The sequence below is a fragment of the Peromyscus eremicus genome, chromosome 8a (assembly GCF_949786415.1).
Source record: "Peromyscus eremicus chromosome 8a, PerEre_H2_v1, whole genome shotgun sequence".
Lineage (NCBI taxonomy): Eukaryota > Metazoa > Chordata > Mammalia > Rodentia > Cricetidae > Peromyscus > Peromyscus eremicus.
In genome coordinates this window covers 48,316,666-48,338,720 of record NC_081423.1, presented here as the reverse complement: position 1 = coordinate 48,338,720, position 22,055 = coordinate 48,316,666, and the positions used below count along the sequence as shown (strand labels likewise).

At 44.4% G+C, this 22,055-nt stretch overlaps 1 protein-coding gene and 1 pseudogene across 1 annotated transcript in view; both read left to right on the top strand.

The window, feature by feature from the left end:
- Arhgap44 (Rho GTPase activating protein 44) overlaps positions 1 to 22,055 on the top strand; it is a 171,161-nt gene that overhangs the window by 120,726 nt on the left and 28,380 nt on the right. Inside the window, exons 8-12 of the mRNA XM_059270917.1 lie at positions 11,151 to 11,219; positions 13,509 to 13,590; positions 13,924 to 14,051; positions 18,842 to 18,953; positions 19,309 to 19,390. Coding sequence (XP_059126900.1) covers positions 11,151 to 11,219; positions 13,509 to 13,590; positions 13,924 to 14,051; positions 18,842 to 18,953; positions 19,309 to 19,390 — 473 coding nt within the window. The remainder of the gene's footprint in view (positions 1 to 11,150; positions 11,220 to 13,508; positions 13,591 to 13,923; positions 14,052 to 18,841; positions 18,954 to 19,308; positions 19,391 to 22,055) is intronic.
- Positions 16,725 to 18,630, top strand: LOC131916082 (adenylate kinase isoenzyme 6-like; annotated as a pseudogene).

Genomic DNA, 22,055 nt, shown 5'->3' with positions numbered 1-22,055 from the left:
AAGCTTAAGTCTCAGGAGTGACAGATCGAAGGCAATTTATAGCCATCATTGCCTTCCCCACAGTCTGACTTCACACACACACACACACACACACACACACACACACACACACACACTAAAAAGACAGTGTTGAATCTGGACTTGTGATTCCTATTAGCACAAGACTAGTAGTCGGTCATAGGAAGCAAGTGCATGAGATCCAGGCAGGACCATCATTTCAGATGGAAAGGTTCCAGAATAGTTGAAGAATATGGACAATACTTGGATTCCCTGGATTCCCTTCTGCCAGCAGAATCAGCCCCATGAGGTCTAAGGACAAGAACAACCACATCTAACAGGAAGCCGGCTGATGGCAGTTTCCAGTAGTGTGGACCTTCTGTGATGTATCCATCTGCAGGGATCTGGGCCACCCATGTCACATATCAAAGCATGTTGCAAACATGGATGTTTCTGGTTTCCCTGGACTCAGAGACAATGTATTTCTCATCCTGATGGAGAAGGGAAGCAAGCTGCCGCACGTCTGTGGCCTAGCTGCCCTGGTCCAGCTCCACAGGCTGTTGAGTCCTGAATCTACAGCTAGCAGAGCTTAGATTCTGAGAAGATTCTACAACTGTGGGCAGGAAAGTACAGGGACAGGGTGCCCATCATTTTAAAGTTAAAAAAAATTAATTGATTAGGTTTCTGTACACTGATACAGATGGCCTGTGGGGCGTTTACCCACCACCCCCACAGTTCCCCAGAGTTTTCTTGAGTGCGAGCAGCAGGAAATATTAGATAGAAGGATTTATTAAGGAGAATCTTGCGGAGATAAACAGATAGAAAATAAAGGATAGCCTTGACAGGGCCTGGAACCTATTCCAATGGGCCCTGACTGTCTCTGCCCCAGGGTTTTTATAGAGACGCCAAGGGGTGGAGCAAAAGACCTCCTCCCCCAGCACAGCCAAGTGCAGACCATCCCAGACACCTGCACTTAGGCCCGTGGTCTAATCATCCTCTATGCGGACCTGCTGGGTAAAGCCACAAGGAACCCGAGAATGGGCTCCCACAATGGCCCCAGTATCCCCAAAGACACCAGACTCCACAGATCAGGTCTATTATAGTAAACATTGCAGTGTTTTACCGGGTGCCTCATCTCACTCCATGTTTCTTGCTATACCTGATGGAGTGTGCATGCTGCACCTATAACTGGTATGCTGTATTGTCAGGAATTAATGAAAGAGAAAAGCCTATATCATGCCCAGTAGGGGTACAGTTTTTTTTTTCCTGATACTTTAGATTGATGTTCAGCTGTATCTGAGGGTACAGAATCTATGGGTGGGCAGGGCCAGCTGTATCAAGAGTTAGAGGACTTGGAAAAAGATTTACTGGCAGTTGCAGTGAAGTGAGCATGATATATCTTGGTGCCTTGAATAAAATTCAACAAATAAGGATGTCATGTACCTATAGATAAAAGGGGAGGTAATAGGTAGGGGAGATAGCTCTGTTGGTAAAGTGCCTACTGTGCGGTCCTAAGGAGCAGAATTTAGATCTCCATAATGCAAGGCAGGTTAGGCCCAGCAGTGCGTGCTTACAACCCATCTTTGGGGTGGAGCACAGAGATAGATCCCTGAAGCTAGCTGGCCAGCCAGCCTAGCCAGATCATTTCCAGGAGAAAATACTTTCTCAAAAGAAAATAAGACAGCAATGGAGGAAAAACCCTAGCTGCGGGCCTACATATTTATGTGTACACATGCAGTCCATGCACAGCACATCACATGTACACACACGGAAGGGTAAAATTCCCACGTAAGATGAAAAGGATACAAGGTAAGACTGCAGAAATTGAAGAAACAACTCCAGCATAGGGTTGTCCTTGGTCAAGAACAGAGTCTGCCTTGGGGGACACTGAGTCAATGCTATAAAAAAATACTTGAGGATTATTTACAGAATGTTAGGGAAAGACCCAAAAAGCTAAGTCTAGAGAAATTATGATACATGTTGAAGGTGAACAGTGGAAAAGCTGTGTGTTAATAGTGGAAGATTCTGAAAAACAAGTCAGGACGCTTAGAAAGATAAAATTGGCACACGACAAACATCTCTGTGTCAAATCTGTTGGAAATTAAAATTTTTGCCTTTTTTAAGCCTTTGAAATGGGTTTTTAAAGCAGTAAACACTTTAATTCTATTTTGAGAGGACCTTTAATGTCAGGGCAGAATGAAGCAGAGTAGGAAGATAATTCCCACGGCCTGCATATAACTCTCTCCACTGTCAGCTAGCTGCGGACAGCAGTGGGGTCCCCTCACTCAGCCTGCACCAGTTTACGTTAGGGCTCACTCTTGGGTTGCACTTGGAGTGGATTTGGACAAATGTGTTCATTTTTTTTGATGAATCCATTCAAATCTTTTGCACATTTTAAATTCTTAATTAAAAATGACTAATCAAGACACTTGATTTAAAAGGAAAAATATCTAGTTTTTAAGTAATTTTTCTATGGGTAATGATAATTTCTCCTACATGTAACAGTGGTTATAAAGTCTTATATAAATATAGATAGATAGATAGATAGATAGATAGATAGATAGATAGATATACAAGTGGTTATAAAGTTATCCTTGTTTCTATAATGATAAATGGGAAACATTAGAATCCCGTGATTGAACACGGACTTTTATGTTGCTGTTCTGGTGAAATGGTGTGGGTAAAATAACTTCGGGACTATAACTGTGAGCCAAAGAAAGCACGTGTTTTCACAGGCCTGGTATTTCCCCATCTGTCTTCATTTGATATTAATCAAAATATACTGTTGGCTGTTTGGTTTTTAGAAGGCAGGGATATGATTATGCACATTCAACACACACTTTCATGTACAATAAAGAATGAGGGAAGAAGAATGTCTTCTATAGAGGCCATTGTGTGGTGGGACACTCCATTGGGATGGAGACTATATCCTTGCTCTGTGGGAGATGTGCTCTGAGCTCAGGTGGCGGGCTGTTTCTAGTAGACACACTGTCTCCTGAGAGAGAAACACAGTTGCATCTCCTCCATTTCCACCTGTGTGGGTGTCTGGTTCATTGGTTGGCTACCTGACAAATAGGAATCTTACCTGCTTCACTGGTAAGTCCTGTGCTTCACAGAGGCTTTCTAAGTCATGTTACACTAGATTCTTCTCAGCTACCACTTCACAAAAGAGGTGTGAAGCCTACAGGCAGCATAGAACAGACACTAAAAGGCCCCAGGGTTTGATTGGGTTATTAATTATAAATGTGTTATTCAGTCCCCCAAGTGTTTGGGCCTAGGTTCTACCTGATACCAGTTTCTTATTTAATTCTACTGTGGTCTTTTTTATTTGCTGAGTATGTTTGATGGCCGAGAATGTGCTCCCTCTTGGTCCAGACTGCATGAGTGTCTGTGGATGGAGTGCATTTGCTGGAGTTGAGGGTGTGGCCCTCCTGTGCCGCAGGTGATTCCTGTGCTGACTTGCTGCCTGAAGCTGCTACAGTTTCTGCTGTCACGGAGTTTCCCTTTGGAGTTCTCTAAGCTATTGATGACTGTATTTCCATGTTCTGTTTACACTGAAGATTATTGTGTCTTCTGGAGGATTGACGCCCCTCTAATGGAGTTCCTGCCTACCCCTCCCACCCCAGTAGCTTTCCTTACTCTAAAGACAGTTTCATCTGCAGTAACAGTGTAGCAACTGTCTCTTTCTTTCGGTTAGTCTTGGCACAGTGTGTCCTTTTGACATCCTTTTTCTTCTGTAGGGGAGGAGAGTGAGATAAGATCTCATCCTGTATCCCTCAGCAGCTGCAGCTTCTTCTTTCCTTTCTTCAGCCACCAAAGTGCTAGGATTGGAAGCAAGTGGCCCCATGCCTGGCTCTTTCATTTACGTTTAATCTATATGTGCATTGCTAAAGTAGGTTTCTTCTGGGTTTGAAAACTGGTAGGCTCTGTGGTTGAGCATTTATCATTCTTGCAAGTGAACCAGGTTTGGCTCCTAGCACCCTATTGGCAGCTCCCTACCATCTGTAACTCCAGTTCCAGGTGATCAGATGCCCTCTTCTGACCTCCTAAGGCACCGCACATGCATATACATGCATGGCAGCCAAAACACTCATCCACATAAAATAAAAATAAATCTATATTAAAAATTAAAGAGGCATCTCATACCCAAGATAGAGTTGATTGGGCTCTGCTTTTTGATACTGTTCTCACAATCTCTGTCCTTCAATGGATAACTGTAGAGCGTTGCTGTTCATAGTGATTATTGATAGCACATTTCATATCTACCATGTGTTTCTGATTTCTTCATGTTTCTCTTGTTCCTGTGTTTCTCTTCCATAATTCTTTTATTACATTTCTAGTTTTAATTGAATAAATATCTGATTTTGATTCTCTCCTTTAAAATAATAATACCCTCCCATTTTTACTTTTTTTAGTGGCTTCTCTAGAATTCAATTTTTTTGCCCTCTTATTTCATTTATGTATGTATTTATTTATTATATGTAAGTTCTAGTGTACATGCACACTATGGCACACAGGTGGAGGCCAGAGGACAAATCTATAGAATAGGTTCCATGGATAGAACCCAGGTCTTCATATTTAGTAATAAATACTCCTAACCGTGAATACATTGTTGCTAATATTAGTTTCTGTGAACTGTCACCCGTGAGACCACTTATTAAGAAAGAAGTTTTTATCTTAATTTCAGTATCAGTTAATTTTCTCACTGTGGTGACAAAATTCATGAGAGAAGCAACTTGAGGAAAGGAGTTTCCTGTGGTCTATAGTTGGAGGGTACGATTGTTCCTGGTAGTCGAGGCATGATGGCAGGCACATGGGACCACTGCTTGTGTAGCGCTTGGGATACAGGGAGAGTTCAAGAGAGGTGACACCCTCTTGGCTTTCTCTCTTTTCCCTTTTTATTCAGTCATGAGCCCCAGCTCATGGGATGGTGTCACCCACATTCAGAACACGTCTTCCCTCCTGAGTTAAACCTCTCTGGAAATGCCTTCGGAGGGGTGTGTCTCCTGGGCATTGAAAATCACATGAGGCTGACATTCTACATTGCATGAAGGAACACCTTCATTCGGTTATTTCTTCTCCAGCGCTCTTCCTTTGGAGGGCTTGGGGCAGCTGACGTCTGTCACATTCTTTCTCTGTAGAATCTTCTCTAACATTTATTTCTTCCTTGGCATGTCTGGGGCAACACAGTCCTTCAATATTTCTTTGTCTGGCCAAGTCTTCATTTGTCCTTTACTTTTGAAGGATAATTTCTCTGAGTATGGGATTTGAGGTCGGTGTTTTAATGTATTTCTCTTAATATTTTAAATATTCCATGCTCATGTATTAGCTTGCATGTGTTATGAGTTAAATTTAGCTGTAATTCCTTTTCCCCATCTCACTTTTCCCTAAGATTTTGTCTTTATTTTTTATCTGCTGCAGTTTTAACATTGTGTGTCCATGTGTAATTTTTTTTGTGTTTTTGTTCAGCATGGTGTTCTCTGCTTTTCCTGGATCTATGGATTGGTATTTGATAATTTGGGGAAATTGTTTGGTAATTTGATAATTAGGGGAAATCTCCTCAATTATTGCTTTAAATCTTACTTTTATACTTTTCTTTCATTTTCTCTTAGTATATATTGAGTAATCTGCATAAAAATGCTTAATACTTAGTGTTTTTAATACTGGATTTTTTTTTCAGATTCTGAAATGTTTCTGTATACTTAAGTCTAAAATTCACTTATGTTTCCTATGTACCTTATACAAAAAAATGAAGAGAATTAAATTTTTTTAACTTATTCTTTGACAATTTCATACACGTAGGTAATATATTTTACCCTCTCATTAACTTCTCTTATACACACCCACTCTTGCTGAACCCTGAAGGGAAAATTTAAAAATAATCTATTTATTTTTTCTTGTGTATATGTAAAGTATGTGTATGTGTGTGTGTGTGTGTGTGTGTGTGTGTGTGTATGCATGAGTGTACCGCATACATATTTATGTGTGCATGTATGTGTCTCCCTTGATCATTCTCTACCTTATATATTGAGGCAACATCTATCACTTGAACCCAGCGCTCACAAATTGATCTTGTATAGCTAGCAGGCTTGTTCTAGGGATCCTTTGTCTCCTCCTCCAGAACACTGGGGATACAGCCAGGCCTCAGGCCCACCTGGCATTTACACAAGCACTAATGAACTTAACTCCAGAACTCATGATTTTGAGGCAAGCCTCTACACACACACACCCTGTGAGCTAATCAACCTTAGAAAGAAGAAAGTAGCCCATAGCATCCCCCAAGCCTAGTCATCACACCTGAGAGGGGAATAAAAACCTGAAAATTCCTAGTGAAATTCAAAGCTCAGAGTCATATACTCAAAAATAAAAATAAAGAAGATAAACCAAACCAACATTTGTCATAGGACCACAGACCATTGCCCTTCATCACACATATCGAGGAATTGACAGTGAGCAATAAATGGAATTGATAAACACAATAAATCTAGAAGTTAACCCCTATAAAAATATAAACTAATAATATATTGAATATCTCTCATATATTTGATGGTAATTGAATAAAATGATCATGGGAAGCAAAACATTTATGAACTACTCCTTGCAGGAAACTGACCTTTCAGTGTGGCAGTTAGTATGTTAGGTTCTGATGTTCAGAATCATTATTATCTTTCAAATGTTTTAAGATGAACTATAAATAATTATAAGTGAAAATTACTAAGTCAACTGAAGACTTTGTCATAGAGGATTATAATTAGGAGATGGGTCCGGATACTTATTAGATATTATGCTAGTGAGAAAATAGAAACACACTGTCCCACAGTGAAATCACTGATCTGTATATCAGGGATCTACACATCTGTCTGGGCCTGTTTTGTTTTGTTTTGTTTTGTTTTGTTTTGTTTTTTATTTAGCCAAGCACCCATATGAGAAGGTGTAAGTGGATAGAATAGATCCAAGGCAAACAGACTTAGGTGCTTACAGTACCCTCCACCTGTTGGAATCTGGTTATTTATATTGTACTCTCCCGTGTGTTGTAAGGTGGAAAACACAATTTTAGAAACACATTACACTCGATTGGTCATATGTTACTACTCCTTTCACCACTACAACAAAATGCTTGACGGAGCCTCTTAAGGGAGGAATGATTTCTTTTCACTCATTGTTTAAGGGGACACAGTCCATCATGACAGGAATGCATTATGTCAGGTGTTTCCATGGCTCCCTTCCTTATGTCTGGACAGAACATACTGGAAGTGACACTAGACCATAAACCTCAAATCCTACCTCTTAGTGACCCACTACTCCCAGTTAGGCTCCATGTCCTAAAGGTTCTGTACAATCTCCCAAACAGTGCCATTAGGTGGGGATCAAGCATTCAGACACAAAGTCTATGAGGACATTTCATATTCAAAACATAGCATTCTGCCCTAGTCCCCAAGGCTCATGCTCATCTCATAATGCACAACATATTCAGTCCAACTTCAAAAATCCTCATTGGCTTAGAGTGCCAACATCATTCAAAAATGTGGTCTCCTGAGATTCAAGGTAGTCCCTCAACTGTGAACACTTGAAAATCAAAGGACAAGTTACATACTTCCAGTATACAGTGGCAGAGATTAAACATTCTCATTACGAAATGAAGGAAAGGGGGCATAACAGGAGACTTAACCAAACCAAGACAAACCCCAGCAGGTCAGATGCCATACTCTCTGCCACCATGTCTGGGCACCTGGGACTTATGGTAGCACTGTCTGAGCTCCAAGGAGTCTAGGTAGCTTCATCCCTCCAGTTCTGTTCCCTGTGGCACATGTGACCTTCATCTTTGGACAACTCAGTGCCTATAGCAAACATCCCACATTTCTGGTACCTTTGATATCCAGGAGTCTCTACTGAAATGGAGACTTTATCATCACAGCTTCATACACGGCTCCATTTGGAGTTCCATATAGGGCATCTGACCCTGGTGCATACCGCATGACCTCCGTGCCTTTCTGGAACCTTGGTGCAAGCCTCTATGATCCACTCATTCTTGCATCCTGTAATCCCACAAAGCCAGTGCCACATGGATGACACCACATTCAGCAGCCAGCTCGATCCAAGAAGCTGGGTGCCTTGGCGGTCCCATTCTAGCACTGGAAGCCTGAAAGATTACTCAAGAGTCACTGGTGTTGAGAAATGCCATTGAAGCTGGGGTCTGATGGGGGCAGAGAATGCATCAGGAGTGGAAGTGTTTGCTCTGGGAGAAGCATAGGCAGGGGCCTCACACCATGTTTTTTCCTCAGACTTTTTATATCTGGTCCACCCCCATTGGCTGGTGCTGCCTAATTTGAGGGTGTCATTCCTCAGTCACTCTCCCACGTGTCTGTCCTCCATGGAAACACCCACAAGACACACAGATGTCATTTACTAGTCTTAGATATTGCTGATATAGTCAAGTTGACAACCAAGACCAATAGCTATATTGATGAATGAGGAGAGTCTTTTTTTTTCCCTTTGTGGATGATTTAGGTAAGTAGACCATTGATGTACAGTTTTCACCTTTTTTCTTATTTACAGTCTAGCATGTTCAGAAACTGTATTGCTAGATTTAATGGCACAGGTATCTCACCATACATGTAAAAAACAGAAAAAAATACTTTTGCCTTCTTGGGAAAACATCCTGGGGTTTTGTTGTTGTTTTTCTTTTTCTTTTTTTTTTTTTTTTTTTTTTTGTGTGTGTGTGTGTGATTGTCTGAGAAGCTGAGACATTGAATATGAAGATGAATGAGATGCAGCAGTCAGGCCTTTGGCTGCCTTCCTCTCTGCTGTTGGCCAGATCATGGATCACTTCTCTCTGACCTTTGCCTTTGTGAAGCATCTCTCACACTTGTGCTGGATGTCTCCTACCAAGAGCTGCTGCAGGGATGACATTTGTGGTAGACTCCAGATGAGGTCTGGTAGACTCCAGATGAGGTCTCCTCTTAAACTTTTGGCACTTGGCAGCCTGCAGAGGGCTGCTCTGAGGAAAAAGAGAGAAATGATGTTGGGCCTGTTTTATCCTTTGGGAAATTTGCCTGCTGTGGGACTTCATGTTGTTGTTTGTTCATTTAGCAATTAATATTCAAGCCTCTACCAAGCTGAGCGTTCTGAGATAATCATCAACGGAGAGAAAAGGTCCTTGGACTCTGTAACATGCTGGTCCCAAATTAGAAGCTTAGTTCTTGTCTAAGGAACTGTGGATATAGCTCAGGGGTGAAGTGTTTCCCTACCACATGTAAGGCCTTGAGTTCAATCCCCAGCATCACCATAAAGCTACAGTCTATGTCTACTTACCCTAACTCAGATGAAAGAAGATTTGAGGAGAATTGTAGTTAGTTGTTTTTACTCTTTTGGCTCTTAGCTCTTTGGGGGCCCACCACCCAGCTCTTAAATAAATCATGCAGAGTCTGTCTTTCTTATGAACGCCCAGCTTTAGCTTGGCTTGTTTTTAGCCAGCTTTTCTTAAATTATCCCATCTACCTTTTGCCTCTGGGCTTTTACCTTTCTCTATTTCTATATATCTTTTCTTTCCTTCCTATTCCATGTCTGGCTGTGTGTCTGGGTGGCTGACCCCTTCTCTGCTCACTTTATCTCTCTTGCTTTCTTTTTCTCCTTCTATGTATTCTTTCTGCCTGGCAGCCACACCTCTCCTTTCTCCTGCCCTGCTGTTGGCCGTTCAGCTCTTTATTAGACCAATCAGGTGTTTTAGACAGGCACAGTAACACAGCTTCACAGAGTTAAACAAATAAAACATAAACGGAATGCAACACATCTTTGCATCATTAGACAAATATTCCACAGCATAAACAAATGTAACACATCTTAAAATAATATTCTACAACAGACAATTTTCCAGGGGTTGGGGCAACTGGCCTAAAAGAGTCTGGTGAGAATTCTATGTAGCATAAAACTTGGCACTTATGCATTTATGAATGAAAGTTAATTCATTTTCCCCTTTCTTCATTCATTGCTTATGGACCAAGCTCAGGCTGGTCTAATCCATTTAAACCCAGGTGAGAGGTCCGAATGAGGTCCCCAGAGGACAGGTTTCCTCCTCTATCTCTGTGACTTGGTTCTCTTGCCTTGTGCACAAGAACTGAAGGATCCTGGAAAGGGAGCTGACCATGCCTCCCCTCCTTTGTTCTCAAGGAGAGCCAGTTCAGTGGGCAGCTGGAGAGGCCAAGGGCACTGCCAACTGCCTAAGGTTTCCCAGGGCCACCTCTTCCTGAAGTGTGGGGCTACTCTCTTCTGTTTGTTGAGCATCCATGCTGGCTTTTGGGTTACTGCTCTGCCTGTCTCACTCCAGGGTGCAGGTTCTTCTCAGTAAGTGCCTCGTCTCGGGGTCATAGCCTCTGGATACCACATGGCTCCCACACACAAGGACCGAGGAGTGACAGCCTCAAGATGCTATTAGCAACAGTGTATGCTGATCAAAAAAAAATTGTTGTGCATGCTGTGGCTGTCTCTCTGGCACTGAAACCCATTCTGCCCAGAATAAAATGTTCCAGATTCCAGGGCAGCATTAGGCGATTGCCACTGCAGTCCACGCACAGCCTAATGGTCAAGAACTTTTAACTCTATTAAATTTTTGTGCAGCACAGGATAAGGTCAGAATTGGCTAAGTTTTGAATCAGTACTCCTTTGCCACTGTGCACTTGTCTGTCCAGGTTTTCTGAAAAATCACTGCATTTCTGTCGCTTCTCCACGTGCTCATGGTCATCTAGTTAGCTTGAGGGTGAAGGTGAGCATGAAGGTCAGGTAACCCCGGGGAAGACTTGGCAGAGGGAGGCCAGCCACTGTGTGCTTGGAATTGCTTCCAGTGAAGCTGGGAGCTGCAGAGGTGTGGAGAGCTCATTTGCACACCACTCTGGCACACCAGCTCGGATTTGCTAGCCCAGAACTTAAAGCTCTGAGTAAACTACTCCCGTGGTAGACTTTCCAAGTCACTCATTTCTAGAACCATGGTTGGGAGGCTGGAAGCCCCATGGGAAGAGCATGTGACAGGCCACATACTGTTGAAAATCAGGTGCAGCAGAGTTTAGGTCCCTTCCTCCCATGCTGTCTGTGACAAGTGTTAGCCACCCTCTCCCATTATTTATTTTTTTAACCTTGCTTATGTATTTTCCCTTGCACAGGACCAGCTCTCTGCTGACATGTACAGTTTTGTGGCCAAAGAAATTGACTATGCAAACTACTTTCAAACGGTAAGGGTCCACAAAGGCAAGACTGCAGAAAGTCTGTAAGTGTTGTGGTGGGGACAGCAAAGGAAGGTGGGCATAAAAACAAGGGCCTTCTGGTTGCATGAAAGCATCATGGGAAGAGGTATGGGGTGGGAGACGACACTTTACTGCTTCAGTCTCTAGGTAAATTCTGCCCTCCATGTGTAGATTTGTTCCCAAATCTGAGCTTAAAACAGAACCATGTCCCTGAGGATTAGCACAGCTTAGTTAACTCGTAGCAGGGATTCTCAACCAAGCGTGACTTTCCCTCCTTTCTTGGAGGACTTTGGAAGTGGGCAGATGCCTCTGATTGCCCCAGCTCAGGAGGGTTGTGGCACTGTGTCAATGGTAGACACAGAGGAAAATGCTAAGCCTCTTCAGATGCACAGGCAGCTCCCTACAGCAGAGTTACCCAACCCAGAAAGTCAGGAGGCCCCATGCTGGGAAACCTAGATTTGTGACAACACAGGATTTGAGAAGAATAGGAAACTATTCAATTCCTTACAAAGGCATTTATGTTTCTATTGAAGATTTTTGCCAAGTTCAAGGCAGAGAGATAAGCAGTGATTCCTGTGGCCCGGTGGCTGCCTCTTCTCAGTGAAAGCAGATTGAGAGTGTAGAGACAGGATCCCAGTCACTTGGCTTCAATCATCCAGTCCAGATAATTTGGACCCTGGCTCCTTGCCAGAGTAAACGTAAGGCCAAATAAAGAAATAACAGAAAAGTATTGACAGAGAAATCCCACAATATGAAAAAAGAATTGAATGTACCTGTTCCAAAAATTGAAAATAAAGCTAAAACCTATGAGCTTTTATTTCATGACCAAGGAAATGATAGGATAAGAACAGAAGTGAGTCAGAGAGAGTAGCAGGCAGGCAGACAGGTCTGAGAAGTTTAAAGTGCTCAGTGGGTAAGTAGCTATGGGCTGCGGCACTTTCCCCACGTTATTAGGGGTACAGACTTTTGCAGCCCTCCCCTTCCAACCAGTGCATGCACCTACAAAAGAACTGGTAAGTATCACTTCCAGTGCGGAATGTCTGGTTCAAAGCAGTAGTTGAGTAGTTATATTAATTAATTTTCTGTTGCTATGGTCAAGCATCATGCCCCCAAACAGCTCTGAGAAAGAAGGGTTTATTTGGGACTTACGGTACTAGACAGACGAGAGTCCATGATGGAGAGCAAGCTTGGCAGCAGGCAGGCATGGAGGGAAGCCCAAGAAGGAAGCTGCGTGCTCACATCCTCAAACACAAACAGGAAGCAGAGACAGCAAACTGGAAGCAGGCAAGGCTTTTTACTCTCTGAGCCTGCCCCTGGTGATGTATTTCCTCAAGCAAGACCCATCACCTGAACCCCACTCCCGTGAACAGCATCACCATCCGGGGACCAGGTGCTCAAATGTCAGAGACTATGGGGACTGTTTCTCATTCAAGCCACCACGGTAGTATATTTTCAGATGCATTCCGTTGGTTTGACATACGAAATTCTTAATCTGGAGTCACTGAGGCCAAGGAAATCACCAGCACCCAGGCTCTGTCAGGCTGCTTCCCTGACCTTCACATGCTAGGTTCTCAGCCCTCGAGTTCTCACACAAGTGCTGTAACTGTTTACACTCCATGGCAGGCCTTTATTTAGTTTTGGAGAGATGGATGGCCAGAAAATAAATGAAGTCACACTCCCGCTCACTGATTTTCCTTGGCCCTAAGCAACATTGCAGTTGATCCTTTAATGGAACAGGATGGCAAGGCGCACACCTTGAAGGAGCTTGTTCCTGAGGTCCTGGGACTATGGTCAACGCCATTTCACCCCAGGATATCTGAAGGAGTAGAGCACTTGCTTTCTGACCACTTACGTGTTCAACTGATCACAGAAATTAATATGCACGCAGGCTGTCCTAACTTGTGTCTCTCTCACGGGCAAATGGACCTTAGCATGGGTTTTCCGTTTACATTCACCGACTGTCACACCTTTAGCTCTGAGGATGCCGGGTGACATCAGGTGATCTACTAAAGCAAGCTCTCTAAGCCAGGCTCCAGCTCAGGCAGATTCCCCCACTCCTTCCTGATTCTCTGCCTCCCAAATTTCCACCTGGAGTGACTCCTTTGCCATACTGGCTGAAGCCTGTTGTCCCTGGAGGACACTGAGGGCGATCCTGCCTGCTTCCTCCATGAGTGAGTGTCTTCAGACAGAACAGAGCCCTCCACCCCTCACCCCCTACCCCCATAGAAGCCTGCTTCCGTTTGGCAAAGTATAAGGCTTGTTCTTGTGTTTCCTCAGCTCATAGAAGTGCAAGCTGAGTACCACAGGAAGTCCTTGACACTGCTGCAGGCCGTGTTGCCTCAGATCAAAGCACAGCAGGGTAAGTGCAAACCACCCTCAGAGCCCAGAGGGTGGGGAGCCTGCTTGCCTTCCTGGATGAGACCAGCTCCCCACCCGTGCTCCCCTGGGAACACTCATGTTTAGAAGAGCCAGTGTACCTCCCTGAGCTGGTGTTCACCAGTGACCCCGGTGATGCCCCGTACAGTCCTCGCCATGCCTTTCCATTTCCCACTAAGCCACAAAAAGGAATGCTCATCTGGGCCCTCTGTCTCTTTGGTACTCTGTGTAGAATCTGGACAAGGGGAGAAGGAGTCTGGCATGGGTGGCCTTGGGAAGCTACTAACTGTCCCCTTTCTTGCTCACCCCTCCCCAGAGGCCTGGGTGGAGAAACCTTCCTTTGGGAAGCCCCTGGAGGAGCACCTCATGATCAGTGGCCGTGAGATTGCCTTCCCTATAGAGGCGTGTGTAACGATGCTGCTGGAGTGTGGGATGCAGGAGGAGGTAGGCACAAAGCAGCCACACCCGTCCCCCAGCTGGTCTGTAAGAGGCAGGGTCTGTAAGAGCTTCTCTCCTGTAGCATCCCCACCCTGGATCCCTAAATCAAGACATTTGGTGATACAAGCACTATTGTCTCTTCTGAAGATACTAATAGGCACCACATTCTCATGAGAACCTTCACCTTCACAGGAAGAATAGAGGACTAGGGGAGGCTGACATCTGCCCACAAGGACTATATGAGATATTCTAGACATCCCTTCTTCATATTTAATGTAATCTGCTGCTGCTTTTGCTAGTATTAATCTTACGGCCTCCTTTTCTTCTTCCCCCTCCTCTCTTCCTCCTCCTTTTCCACTTCTTCCTTTCCCTTTATCCTCCTCTCTCTCTCCTCCTAATTCTCCTCTTCCTCTGCCTCCTTCCCCTCCCCTCTTGTTCTTTCACTTCTCCCTCCTCCTGCTCCGCTTCCTTTTGCTTAGTAAGTTTCTGATTTTCAGAATAGCGCTCTTAGCCATTTGTGTCTGGTCCTTCCGTACAGATCCTCACAAGTCGACTGATTGTGACATTAGATTTTTTTTTTTTTAGAAGCCTCCTATAAGGAAGGGCTATGAGGAATTGATGCTGATCATTGCTTGCCTTGCCTGGTCAGTCATTTGTTTGGTTTCATCTCCAGGCTCTTTTAACATCTTTACTCCATCTTCCTTTAGTCTGATCAGCCTCTCTGTATTGGTGTAGGGCCTGCTACGGGCGCAGTATTTGTTACTGAACAAAACACAAACATGGGATGAGGACTTATAAACTTACTGGAGGACATGAGTCTAGCATCTGTCCAGTAAGCATGGTTAGTCCAAGACAAGGCTGTACTCTCGAAGTGCGTACAAAGCCAGGTGGGACAACCTAAGGGCTAAAGAAGAGAGGGAAGGTGGCAATATGCACATCTACGTTGGCTGTATTTTTGTGTGCTGGGCCTATTCTTCATCGTAGGTATTAAAAAATAAAATTGAAAGGGCACAGAAGCCAAGTTGCTGCTTATGAAGGAGGACTATTGTCTTAGTTAGGGTTTCTATTGCTGTCAAGAAACACCGTGACCAAAGAACAAAAAGTAAGCTAGCGGGGAAGGAGTTGTTTGGGTTACACTTCAGCCAATACGACTGACCCCTTGTCAGCTTGACATACAAACACATCACTATTAAGCCACGGCCCTTCCTTTCTTATTCGTCCCCAAGATCTTAAATATCTTTAAAAAGTCCCACAATCTTTACAAATTTAAATACATTAAAATTTTAGTCATTTTCCAAAGTCTTTTAAAATTCAAAATCTCTCAACCGTGGGCTCCAGTAAAATACATCGTTACTTCAAAAGGGAAAAATCGGGGCGCAGTCATAATCAAATCAAAGCAAAACACAATTCCAACTGTCCAATGGCTGGGATCCACTCATGATCTGGACTCCTCCAAAGGGCTTGGGTCACTTCTCCAGCTCCACCCTCTGCAGCACACACAGCGTGTCTTCTAGGCTCTGGCTGGCTCCACTCCACTGCTGCTGCTGTTCTTGGCGGTCACCCCATGGTACTGGCACCTCCAAAATGCTGGGGTCTTTCTGCTGCATTTTCACCAATAGCCTCTCATAGGCTCTCTTCATAGTGTCAAGTCTCAATTTCTCTGCATGACCCCTTCACTCCTGGGCCTTCAACTGCCACTGAGGCTGTACCTTCACCAATGGCCTCTCCTGGCCTCTCATAGTGCCAAGCCTCTATGACCCCTTCATGCCTTCAAAACCAGTACCACCTGGGTGATGCTTACACATTACTGAGTCCAGCTGCTAGCACAAGGTACAACCTTGGCCGCCTCTGGAACATAGCTTCTCTGTGCTCTCAGGAAACACTTCCCAGAAGATTCCACCTCAGTGATTCTGGTCTCTTCTTAATCTCCACTAATTTCTTAGCTCCAGCATCAGTTGTCCCAGTACCATTAAGGTTTCACTGCAGTAGTACTGGTATCTTGTTAATCATAGTTCATTCTTCAGCCCCAGCTAACCAGAACCACAGGATCTTAATTCAAAATAACAAATGGCCCTGATAGAGTCTTTAAACTTCCCTCTGAAACTTTGTAAGCCAGGCCTCCACCTTCTATACTGCTCTTAACATTCTTGTCTTCCAAGTTCCCACAGAACATCCCACTGAGGTCTTGACACTCAATGACTTTTCTAGCCCAAAGTTACAAAGTCCTTTCACAATCCTCCCAAAAACATGGTCAGGTCTGTCACAGCAATACCCCACTAAGCTGGTACCCATTTGTCCTAGTTAGGATTTCTATTGCTGCAATGAAACACCGTGACCAAAAAGCAAGTTGGGAAGAAAAGGGTTTATTTGGTTTATACTTCCACATCGCTGTTCATCACTGAAGGAAGTTAGGACAGGAACTCAAACAAGGCAAGACCCTGGAAGCAGGAGCTGATGCAGAGACCAGGGAGGGGAGCTGCTTACTAGCTTGCTTCCCATGACTTGCTCACAACAGCCCAGGCATAACACCACCCACGATGGGCTGGACTCTCTCCCATTGATCACTAAATGAGAAAGTGCCTTACAGCTGGATCTCATGGAGGCATTTCCTCAGCTGAGGCTCCTTCTTCTGATGACTCTAGCTTGTGTCAAGTTGACACAAAACCAGCCAGTCCAACTATGAAACTTCTGAACATCCTGATCACTGCTATACCAGGGGCTGCAAAAAAACCACACTAGGCAAAGAACTTGTGTCAAGGTCAGAACTGAAAGTACATCAATGTGGGTGATTTAGCTTGAGAAGGGCAGTTATATGATGACTATGATGAAGATTATGATTGTCCCGTCTTAGAGCAAGATAGAGTTGCTGATGAGTTAGAGAAGCCAGTGAGAGAAGGCAGCATTACTGTTGGTTACCATAGTTTTGATTCCTTTCCTGAACACTGGTTTCATATAGTGTCTGTGCGGAGAACAGATAATGGTATATTGTACAAAAGACTTGAAACAAGGGGTTATAAGGAGAAGAAACTACAAGACAACATTCCATGTGAGATTTTTCAAGTTCTTTATGAAGAAGCCATAGCATCTTACAAAGAAGAAATTGTGCACCAGCTGCCCAGTAATAAACCAAAAGAGCTAGAGGGTAATATCAACCAAATCTCAAAATGGATTGAGCAGTGGGTCAAAGATCATAACTCACAACTTATAGACTGGCCAGCCAGGTGTGGTGGTGCATACCTTTAATTCCAGATCTCAGGAGGCAGAGGCTGGTCTACATAGTGAGCTGTGGGCCAGCCAGGGCTGCAGGGTGAGACCCTGTCTCAAAGTGAAAAAATGCATTGCCACAGTACAGCCAGCCCTGATGTATCACTCAGCCCACTTAATAGAAATTGCCCAAGAGTCAGCAGCAGGAAACTATTTTGCAGTTCTAGCTGCTGCTTGGATTTATTTATTTTTTCTCCATGAGAGAGTTTAAACAATCTCAAATGTGAACATAAAATATTAAGGATTAAGACTGAAAGTTGTCATCAATCAATAAATAATGAATCTGATCAATGGGTACATATCTTTTAAATTTAATCACCAAAAGGTAGGTGGTCTCTTAAACATGGAAAACTCCAGATAAAACACATAAAATCTAAAAGGGGAAAAGAACACACTAACTGTGGAGCTGGGGAGACGGCTGGGTCCCTAAGTACCTGCTGTGCATGCATGTGGAGAAATGGGTGCGGCTGTACACTCTTGTAACTAGTGCTGGGGTGGATGGGGCCTGAGACAGGATTTCTGGGGTTTACTAGACTCCTTCCTAGCCACAGACCTGTGAGTTCCAGGTGCAGTGAGAGACCCCCTTCTCAAGAGACTAAGACAGAGACCAGTTGGGAAAATGCCCTCCTCTGGTGTCCCTGTGTGCACACCTGCCCACATATGCATACTTACCCATACATACCAATAAATACAGGGGCTTTGTTTGGGTCTTTCTATGGTTAAAACTTTGGTACAGTTGTCATAGTTGTCATCAGTAGAAAAAGGAAGAAGAGTCTCCTTGGTCCCCAAGAGTCTCATGGAGGAGGTAACTGGGCTTTTCTTGCCAGTTGTCTCTCTCCCTTCCTTCCTCCCTCCTTCCCTCCTTCCCTCTCCCCCCTTTCTCTCTTTCTTTTTTGAGGCAGGGTCTCACCCTATAGCCCAAGCTGGTATGGAACTTGCTATATAGCCTTGGTTATTTCTTTTAATTATAGAAAAACTTACATAAAGATAGAACAATGAGACTTTTCCCTAGCCACTTTGGTTCATCTCCACCTCCCTTTGCTGCTCCTAATCCTTGTCTTGGGTATTTAGAAGCAAATTAATTCTGCCATAGTCTCAGTATATGCTGTAAATAACAATACTTTGTTGGCATTGTCAAGAACCCAGGCAGGATCAATTGGTGAACCATTGCCACAGACATATGTTTATCCAGTTATTATTAGACCTTCATGTCTGGCAGCTCTCAGGTAGATTCTCCAAGATTTACTTTGAGTGTAAAAGAATCAGATACCTGAGAGTCCACGGCTCAGATACCAATAAACTTAGTAAATCAGTGCAGTGAACCGCCAGGCAATGAGCTGCTCCCCTGAGAACAGCTCAGTCTGGAGGAGATGCTTAGAAAGCAGGCAGCTGCAACATCAGGGTATGGCATTGGTTGAGATGCTGGAGGAGGGTGGTCCAGAGGGAAGAGCAGGTAGACTTTCCATCTCTCTGTGTTTCTCTCGTTCCTCTGAGTTGCTGGCCACACTCTAACCCCTCCATCCTATCGGCAGGGCCTCTTCCGGGTAGCCCCCTCAGCCTCCAAGCTGAAGAAGCTGAAAGCTGCTCTGGACTGCTGTGTGGTGGATGTGCAGGAGTACTCAGCAGACCCCCATGCCATTGCAGGTGGGTACCCTCCACCTCTGAGCCAGGGTTCATGGGAAAGGGGTGAACATGGACAGTGTGTGACTCCATGTCAGGAACAATGGCCTCAGATGTCCACATAGGGCCCTTTCAGGCCTGATTGTTCTGATCAGTGAAGGAAGACTACCTTAGGGGTACAGCTGAAGGTGAGATATTGTGAAAATAAGGGGTGGGGCTATGTAATTTTCAACCCAGGTACTCTCGAAGTCTGGCAAGTGTTTACATGGGAAGCCACTGTTTGACCTTGTGTTCGTCAAGGAATCATGTCCATGTGGACAGTGCAGGCTGATGCCATTTGTCCTGCTGTGTTGTGACAGCTTACTGTATTTATGCCCAGGGGCTTTGAAGTCTTATCTTCGAGAGTTGCCAGAGCCTCTTATGACCTTTGAACTCTATGATGAATGGATCCAGGCTTCCAAGTGAGTACCTTGAATTGGAATATGCTGTGGGTTGGGATTACGGGGACTATGATCATCTGTTGATATCTGTGGATCACTGGACGCTTAGGTTCCTTATCCAAAGCAGCCAGCCTAGTGTTTTCACAGAAGCTCATGTGCACTTTAAGCCGCCCATAGATTACTTGTAAGACCTAATGCCATGTAAGTAGTTGCTGTGCTGCATTGTTTATGGGTTCACAGAAGTGTGAAAGCCTGTGATCCAGGATCAAACAACTGCCCTTCTTACTTTCCATCAAGAAGGACTGCTGATGCATATTCCCCACATGTGTATGAATGCTGAGTGCAACTCTATTTGGGAACTTGTCAATGACTCATTGAGGGGCAGAGACACTGCCTTCTGTTCTGAGGCAATTCAGAAGCTGATAAGGCCACTCGGGCTACTAGGGAAGATAGGTCTGTTGAATGAAATAGGCAAGTTAATGAGAGCACATGAGGGGTGTGTGTGTGTGTGTGTGTGTGTGTGTGTGTTTGTGTATACATTATTTCTTTCATTATTTCAGATTCTAATGCAATTACATCATTTTCCCCTTCCTTTCCTTCCTCCACGTATATTTTTTAAAGAAAGATAAATCCCCAACTCTCCATAAGATAGAATTTTAGAAGTGGCCCTATCTGCACATTGAAGAAGGTTCTGGAAAGGGCCAACTAGGCAATGGCAGTAATTTCTTTTAGCAGAAAGAACAAAGAGTAGTCTTGAGGTCTTTACCCATATATGTTACAGAAATATTTTAGCAACAATGAATTAATAGCACTAAGGTATACCATGTGAGCAATGGATGTAACCCATGCCCCAGCAGGAGCGGCAGGCCAGCAGCCAGTGCAGCCCACAGGCAAGGCAAGCCACAGAGGGTGGCTCCTCTGTGCGGCTTGCCTTTATGATTACTGACTTTCTTCCCTTGTTTGTGTGAGCTTCAGAAAGGTGTGCGTTCTCTTTGTCTGTAGGTTAAGAACTATTTTAAAATACAAATGACCACGCGCAGTGAGGAAGTAGAGAATGGGGGGCAGGAGAATTGGCACCAGAGCCAGGATGGTGGAGACCAGGGTAAAGATCATGCAGGTAGCACAGAAGAGGTGGGAGAAGCTTTTCTGAGAGCAGTCTGGGAGCAAAGGGTATACCTATGGATGGAAAGAATTTCTAGTAATCTCTGGCCGTAGAACTTGGCCATCCAAAGCATCCAGCTTAACCTCTCAGAAAGAACACCAGAGGCTATATCAAATGATCGTCATTTCTTTCAAGTAAATTATCATTCCTTTTAGTTAACATAATTTGCAAGGTTTTAGGGTGTGATGTGATGGGTCAGTGTGTGGGTACATGATGCAGTGATCAACCCAGGGTGTCATTAGCATACTCTTTACCTCAAAAGTGCATTGCTCATTATTATTCAATTCCTTGAGATACTGGGAGCTCAAAGATACCCAGTTCACCTCAGAGCGAAGGCATGCTCAAACGTATCAAGCTGGAGAAGGCTGTCTCAAGTCAACTTGCTAGTGCTGTTTGTTTTCCAAAGCAGAATAGAGTCATACCATGGTGAGCATATGGTCCATATGTTTTACTATGAAGGGAGGTCTCGAGTTTCATGGTGTTATTCATAAATGGTACCATCTGTCGAATGCTTTTTAGAGGCTTGCCATTGTTCTAAGCTCGTAATCAGTTTTGAACCATCTAATTTTCATAACTTTCTGAAGTGGCCTAGGCTGTGCCCCTCACTTTGCAAATGAGGACTCGGAGGTGTGGCGTGGGGCTGGGACAGCAAGTTACTTGCCAGGTGACACAAGAGAGTGAGGAATTGAAACAAAGGAGTCCTGTCCTAGAGCTCATGCGTGCAGCCACTGCATTTTATGTGCAGAACAAGACAGAGATTCTAGCGAGAAATGAGAGCACACCCATTGATGGGACCTGCCCCCGTGTTTTCACTGGATAGAGAAGAGCTCTTGATAAGAATCTAGAGAGGGAAGGACAGCTGAGAGTGTGGCGAGACACTCTGGTCCCAATTCATTTGAAAAGGTGGGTGACTGCCAGAAGGAAGGAGTGGTCCTGGTGACTCCCAGACACGAACCGTGGACACACCAGGACTTGTTTCTGCCCCTGGATGATAAGCATTTCTAACGCCGAAGATTGATGGTGGTGCCTGCCTTGCAGGGTTTCATCCTCTAAGGAAATGACTTTCCCCAGTGGAGATGGTCCCCTCTGTCTGTATGCATCAGATTCTTTCAAAAGACATCAGTATCTGAGCCTGCTTCTTAGAGATCTGGATTGAACTACCTAGGCCTCTAGGTTTCCATGCTCCCCAGGCTGCTGAGAAAGAAGATAACCTTGGCCCTGTGAAGAGGTTAGGTTTCAGGCAGGATGGCACTCAGCTGGACTCAGAATGCAACGCTCCAGGCTGACGCAGCAGTATGTAGACAAATCTGAGGAGGCTTAGGACCTCCAAGATGCAGGAGGGCCAGGAAAGAGGGGAGGCCGGATTCTAGATCATGACTAGTGCCAGAGGGGCTTCTCTTTGCAGTGGGTGACAGTTAATTCAGAGACTCACAACTGGTCAAAGGGATGATGATTAATGCCTGTTGAGGGCTGGGCCGCTGTCTGTACCAAACCTGCTCCACAGAACTTGGGGGACAGTAAAGA